Source organism: Cariama cristata, unplaced genomic scaffold, assembly GCF_000690535.1.
Source record: "Cariama cristata isolate BGI_N322 unplaced genomic scaffold, ASM69053v1 scaffold8674, whole genome shotgun sequence".
Lineage (NCBI taxonomy): Eukaryota > Metazoa > Chordata > Aves > Cariamiformes > Cariamidae > Cariama > Cariama cristata.
In genome coordinates this window covers 3854-11189 of record NW_009611203.1, presented here as the reverse complement: position 1 = coordinate 11189, position 7336 = coordinate 3854, and the positions used below count along the sequence as shown (strand labels likewise).

The following is a 7336-nucleotide window of genomic DNA, read 5'->3' as shown; positions in this document are numbered from 1 at the left end:
AGGCGAAGAGGCGGCGCGTGGGGATTACTAAATTACGCGTGTGTCAGCAGAACGGCAGGCTTTGCGTCTAGGCAGGGCTGGTCGCTTCCGCGTGTTGCTGCTGGTGGCGGTGTTCGCGTGGAATTTAATCGTAAATGGGAAATGCATTTGTTCGCCAGCCAAATCAAACACGCATGGCGGTGGGCAGCTCCAGCCCTGCCCGTGGGGCTCTTTTATAGCTTTCCCTCCCCGCTTTTCTGAGCGGCCCTTTGGAGATGCCCACGCAGCAAACAGGGAGAGGGGCAGGTCGGCGAGAGCCACCGGGCGCTCCTGGTTTGCTGCCAGCTTGCAGCGTGTCCGGGTGCTCGATGCCACCGCGCAGGGACACGGCCCAGCGATTTGTTCCCCCAAATTCTTTATTAGTTAACTTTGGCTTTCCGTTGCGGCTTCCGCGTGTCCCTGGTAAAATGTCAAGTTAATTTAAAGATGATACCATGCTCTTCTGACATTTTCATCCAGGATGTGGCCACATTAAAGGGAATAAAGGAAGAGAGAGTAGCTGACAGGCCTGTTACAGAAAATAAAATGAAATAAAATGCAGTCTTTTAGTACTACGTCCAGTCAGTAGCAGACACGGTACTGTCACATCTGACCTTACCGGTGGTGACGCGGCGTAAGCGGTGCAGAAACCGTCGTTTCGCTGGGTGGAAAAGGTGTACGTTCAGGAGAGCGAGGGCGGAGGGAGCTGGACAAGGGGACGTGTCACCTCCCAGGCGGTGCGGGCCGGCTGCGGGTAGAGCACCGAAGAGGTCAGGGCTCGCGGCGGGTTTGTACGATGCCGGGCAATGTTCTGAACCCAAGGCATCTTCAGTTTCCGCGGAGCAGCGGGAGCGAACATCCCTGCCCGCACCGCGTGTGGTTGGCTTCTGCCTGAAGCGGCGGGCAGGTACAACGTTCACAAGGTCAGGGTTTAAATAAAACCAGCATCCTCACAGATCTTTATGGAGAAGTGCAAAAAGGCGTAGCCAGAGCCGCAGCGCTAATTTTGGAATATTTTTGTCCTTGTCACACACAACTTCCATACAGATTGCGATGTTTTTTTTGTGAAACATCTGGTCCGTGAATCAGACTGTCTCTGGGGCGCGTCTCAGCGCGCCCGTACACAAAAGCTTTCAGCGCAAGCTGGAGTCGCTTTACGGAGGATCACCGTCGCATACCACAACACAGAGTACCTTTTCACCTGTCCTTCCGAGGAGCGTTTAGCAAGGGAGAGGATTGCTGTGCTTTTACGCTCTGGGGGTTTTTTGAGCTCCTTTGCCCCTCAGACCATGACGTTACCGAAAGGTAGCACCTCTGCTCATGTCCAACGGGTGTTTGTTCAGTGGGAGCCACAGGGATTCTTGTAGGGCTTAAGGACCTGGAACAAAGCAGAAATCCTGTTTGTAATCCTGCACGCCAGTCCCTAAGGCTGCTGTGAAAACAGCAACGTGAAGGAATTCATGCTTGCCCCGGTCAGCAAAGGGTGAAGCAGTCTGGAAAATCGGGAAGAGTTAAGAGCTCCACAAGTCAGTGATCAGATTGGCTTTTGTTTTCAGTTCAGAAAGCAATTTAGAAAGCAATATATTGAACGGATATCTAGACTTATTTTAATACCTCTTTAAATTTAAAAGAAGAGGTGTATTCTGCTGTTATTTTGATGCCGTGCTGTTGTAATTCTCTTTACAATAGCTGTGTGTTTTTAAGCTGCAGCGTATCGTGTGCTTCAGTAAGGCTGCAGCATGGCGGCTCAAGCATTCAAGTTGGTGAATTTAATTTTGCTGCCAGGGTTTTAATATTCCTCCATCGTGCTCGTTCTGTTTGAGGCTGCGGACTAATTACAGACTAGTTTAAAGGGCCCAGTCTGTCACACTCCGCAAACAGTTGGAAGTTGGAGAGGATCCATTTGAAAAAACGAGGAGGCTTAGCAATGGAGCTTGTAACTCAACTAAATGTTGCCCAGATGCCTTCGTGCAACCATTTTGTACATATGTGTGTGTATATACGTGTGTGTGCGTGCGAGCACGCTTGCGTAGCTGCCTAATCAAGTGGGGAGTGCCTAAAACTTAGGTGTCATCCGACTTTCTGAGCTGGCAGATAAGACCATTTGTATCGCAAGACGAGGCGTGTTAGTGTCTTCATTCGAGAGCCGGCCACGCTAAACTCCGTTCTTACGACTGATACCAAAAAGAAATCGTGATTAAGTGAAATCTGCAGCTTTAGAGAGGCCAATGGTTCCTTTCTTGGAAACCTTTTTGAATTATAAACCAGTCCTCTGGTGAATTTATGTACGCGTAGATTTTGGAAGACCGTTGCGTGGTTTTACTTCGCCCTATACAGCACATTTTGTTGTCTTACCGATTAGAATCAGGAAGAGAAGCCTCAGTCTTAAGACAGAAAGTGCCAGGTCAAGCCGCTTCGTTTATGTGCTTTCTACGTCCTCTCTGCTTTGCCGCATCTTGTAAAACAGCCCTTTCTTCAGCACCAACTTTATCGTTTTAAATGATCGGTGTCAGCTTCATGCGATTGTGTGACTGCCCTTCACACCAACAGCTCGGGACCACAACGGTGCTTTTGGGTGACGGCAAAGCCTTTCATTGGCTTTGTTCAAGCTTAGCAAAGTCGGAAACCTCTCGAGGACTTTCTTTTTGGTCCAAATTTGAGGAGAAGAGATCATTTTTCTTCTAGGACATGGGGCAGAGGCTTGCTTTCTGGGGTGTGCGGTGTGTCTGCTCTGGCATATAAACATTCTTGAAAGTGAAGTTGAAGTCAGTGGCACGTACCGGGAATTTGGGAAAGCACGTTTACAGTTAGCCAGTCCGTCTTAACATTATAGGTTGTCTTAGCGGCAGCATTGCAGGGCCGGGGACGCTCCTTCCTACGTAAGGCCGTTTGGCATACGCACGGTTTTATGTGTATTCGTTACTTTCATACCAAAGCAACAGTGACAATTTTTCTCTCCTTTGCCATGCAACCGCTATAGTAGCGTGCCTGTGTCGGGGGCGGGGGGGACACGTTCTTTGCTTTACTTTAACATGCGATTATTCCTCTTCGGCACGCTGTGTGTGTACACTCCTCCTTCTCAAAGAAGCCTCTGGGATTGAAAAGGACTTCCAGAAAGCTTGTTCTAAACTTTAACTGGTCTGTGTTTCCTATTGCAACCATCCAAACCATTTGCTAATCATAACTTTGTCATTCCAGCTGCAGCCAACATGTTGTTTGACTTGGATATTTGTTCGCACTTACAACCGCTTGAGAACTTTTTTTTTGTAACCTGTTGGTCTCTGTCCCCAGACGGGGAAGCGAGATGCACTGTCCAGTTTGCACTGTTTCTTGACTAATATCTCTTCCAGCACGTGAATACGAGTTTGCTTTCAGCAGATTCTCTATTTAGCGTAAAAGCTGACGTCACTCTCTTTATTTCAGGAAGACAGTAAATTGAGACTATTTATAGATGCCAAGCCGCTATCTCAGGAATTAATGCTCAGTTTTGCAACCCTTTCTAAACAACAACTTTCCCCCCGCCCCCCACCTTCACCACCATTTTCCCCCTTCACCATTTGCTTGGTTAAAACGAGGCATCGTTTGGGGATTGCTACCTGAAAACAAAGAACAGCCCCGCTCTTGTTCTCCTTTCTGCTTTGGAAGGCTTCCCTTGCAGCCTCCACCAGAGCTCCCAGCAGGAGAACAAGCGCTGTAGCGTCTTTAAACGTGCGTTAGATTTGATTGCCAAGATGAGAACAGTAGATGCTGGCAGTGGAAACAGGCTAATGACGGCTTGATAATCTGTTATGCAAATCTTGGTGCAGTTTGTTAAATTGCGCAGGGTTTATTTGTTTTGCTTTCATAATTAAAGCATGTAGACCTTGTATCTGTAAGTATTGTGTATTCCTTGTATGATTCTTGTCTTCACCGGTGCCTCAGCAATTCAGACCTGAGCTGTCCTCAGCCAAATTGCAAAGGAAGGGGTCCTCGTTTTTCCACTGCTGCCTCCAAATGCGCAGGAGGACCGCCTGTCCACGGGTTCTCCGGACGGCGTGTTAACGAGGGGAAACGCCAATGTGAATTGTCTGTCGTCGCTACAAAACGCAAGCTCCGGGCTCCTTTGCAAAAATATGGGGTTAGAGCGCTTCTCTACCCTTACTCCTACGATTTTACTCGTTTGAACATTGCCTGCATCGAACCAAGTAGAGTTGAGCGAAACCTCCTGGGCTTTGCTGTCGGCTCGAGGGTATCGGTAGGGATTTGCAGAGTCGCGGTTGGGTTGCCAGGAGCCAGCCCACTAAAGCATGTCACTAGCAGCCCAGAATACGTAGAACCAGATGAAAAGTAAATGAGGTTCAATAACTAAATAGGCCAGTGGTTTGGGTAACGTTGAATAAATGTGATTTGGACCTATCGGTGTAGGGGAAATAAGGTCGGACGCTGTCAGAAAAAGCCTTCAGATTTGGGTCAGTCTTGAACGTTGCCTGTCGTAAACACCCATGAAGAGACAAAAGTGTCTGTCCCTGGGCAAGGCAGCAACCCCGAGAAATTTCCGGTGGTACGCAATTCGTACGGAGTGAAGTCAGCCTCAGACTAGTGACCAATAAAACCCCCGGTAGCTTTTAATTACCAGCGACTGTTGACCAGTTAGCTGTTGCAGTGGAGGGACCGGTAACGTCTCCCTGCGTTTACCCATTCTGACTGGTTTTTACTCTGAAAAAATGGTTCATCCTGCAGGTGCGTGGTTGGCTGTAGCCGAGGCAGAGCTCGCACCTTCCCTGCTAGGTGGGAGATGTCTAGCAGTCGCTTCATTTGTAGCATTTGCTTGCCACCTCTGAAACGGCCTGGGTGCATAGGCCGTGCCACACACGGACGTGTTGGTGGTTCCCTGCCTTGGACGAAGGAGGAGAAGAGGTGGGAGCGGGTCATTCCCAGGCCCCGAGCACTTCGGTGAAGGCAATGTTTGAATGCGTGAAAGCTGTTTTCCAAGCATCGGCTCTTTGCCCTGGCCTCGAGCTTCTGTTTTGGTCCTTACCAACCGAAGCGTTGGTGTCGGTGTTCTCCCTCGTCTCCTGTTCCCCTGACTTTGCAACCACCAGTAATTGTTCTGGCAAGGTCCTGGAAAAAGAGAAAAATTTACTGTTTTCCTCAGGCTCATAGCTTTTGAACTGGAGGCATGTCTTCTAAACAGTGCAACTCACTTCAAATGCTTTTTGCCTTTCATTTTATTATTGCTTGTCACGCAATGTTCTTTGAAAGCTTGCTCATATATTATCTGTTCCATTTTTTCCATTTTCCCTTTTTTTGCATGCTGTTCCTCCTGTTTCTTCCCTTCCTCCAATCCTCTGTTCCCGTGTGTAGACACAACGGCGACGACAGAACCGGCAGTTCACGGTTGGTATCACATTCCTGTTTATCTTATTTCTCAGCGCTGCTGAGTGGCAAGACAAGCCTGGGAAGGGGAAGCCAAAAAGGGACATGTAGTCTTCAAGGGAAAACCATGTTTCGGGTAGACCGATCTCACAAATGTAACACAGTTTTTAAGGCTGGAAAGTCTGCCTGGTCTTGTCATTTTCGGTTGTGAGCTCCGCAGCCGGTTGTTCCGGTGCCAGGTAAGCACCGATCCCCCAAGCCCTGTGGAAACCAAGGGGACCTGTACACGCCGGGCCGAGGCAGCGACTGGTTCTCTGCTCACCTCAATGACTGGGCTGGTCGCTTCACGCATGAAAAAGAAATCCAGCTCTTGAAGATAGGAATTCATACTGATTTTTTTTGAGGCGCTTGAAATCTTGAGCGTTTTTTCTTCCATTTCGAAGACAGCATGTTCCGGCAGGTCCAGAATTCTGGGGACGCTCCACAGAGGAGCAGACGCCTCGGAGGTCAGCAGTGCAGCTGGCGTGATTACACTGCAGAAGGAGATCTGGGAAACAAATCGCAACGCTTCCCTGTCGGCGTAGCAGTCTAGCAAACTAACCCTTCTCACCTGCTCAGGGCAGCCTAGCTAGCGGCCTGACAGCTTCCTTAGCTTCCTACGTTGTCAGAGCGAGCCTAAGTAGTCACTTCAGGCTGGGAGTTGAGCATACCGGTTTGGGGCGCGAGCTCGCTTTTCAGCTAGAGAACCAAAACCTCTGACAATGTTAATGAAAGCTAATCCAAGTTTGAATCTGCTACTTGAGTTTCGTTTAACTCTGACGAATCAACCATTTCTTGTATTGACAGAAATCCATAATGCAGAATGATCTCTTTCTCCTGCCTCCTCCCGACGAGGCCTGTCTTGGGCGATGATAGAGGGAGGACTGCGTAAAGCGATGGTTAAGTAGTGATGCCCCATATCAAGTGGAGGGACAGGCCGTTCTTGTCCCACATAACTTACCTACTTGGATGCATTTTCCCACTTGACATAAAAATTGGAAGCCTTCAGGCATAATTCTGTTTTCCACCCATCTTCCCGTGCATGTTTAATGCCAAGATTCAGCACTGGTAATCTTGTAGCTACGGCAGTGAAAGTCATGGCGAGGTAATAAAAGTCCAAGCGACATCTCATCCTGCACTACGCTAACGCTCGTGAAAAGTCAGACGGAGGCAAAATGTTAATCGCCAAATCGTTAAGCCATGGGGAAAACCTTGAAGAGCCAACTCTGAAGATGGTGGCACAGTTTAATTCCCTGCGGGTCTACTCGGTTGCGCTGGCTCGGGCAGCAAGGGACCGACTGCTCCTTTGAAGTACCAGCCCGGCACTTCGCTTTCTTAGAAGTGTCTGAGAGCAGGTGGGAACGTTGGGAGAGACCCAAGGCCTGGCCTGAAAGGAAGCCAGGCTCTGTGCCCCTTTTTCTCTCTAGCCCCACGATCGGGGTCACGGCGGGTGCGTTGTACCCTGCGGGTGTGGCTGCAAGGTGTCCCGCTTCAGCGGAGTATAGGGAGAGCATTCGGCACGGGGTCTTCAGCGCTGCCCCACGTCAGCCAAGATGCTCTGCCTTTAGTACTAGAATTTGCTGAGGCGAGGTAGATGCGTTCAGGCGAAAGAACAGTGGTATCAGAGAACAGTACAATTTTTTTCTGTTTCCTCGGACAACCCTAGAAAAGTGCAGGTACGGATGTTGATCCCTAAATCCGGGAAAGATCGGGCAGCAGCTGACACACAGCTGAGCAGCCCTTGCCCGTTTCTTTAACGCAATTCCCGATGGCTTTCCTCGTTTTTACCTGTATTGGGGAAGGCTGTAAAAAGCCTGGTTTTAACTCGAGGACAACCCCTGAGTATTTCCACCCCTGTCGGTGGGGAGACTGCTGCCACGAGGAGCTTGACAGCTGAAATGACAAGCAATCCCAGTCAAATGAG

General features: G+C 49.3%; 1 protein-coding gene across 1 annotated transcript in view; it reads left to right on the top strand.

Moving 5' to 3' along the window:
- The window catches only part of LOC104160089 (cell adhesion molecule 1-like), a gene marked incomplete at its 5' end in the record, with an annotated part of 35615 nt that extends 29839 nt beyond the window's left edge, over positions 1 to 5776 (top strand). The window contains 2 exons of the mRNA XM_009698149.1: positions 5362 to 5528; positions 5613 to 5776. Of these exons, the coding sequence (XP_009696451.1) occupies positions 5362 to 5528; positions 5613 to 5776 (331 nt within the window). The remainder of the gene's footprint in view (positions 1 to 5361; positions 5529 to 5612) is intronic.
- Positions 5777 to 7336: the final 1560 nt, after the last annotated feature.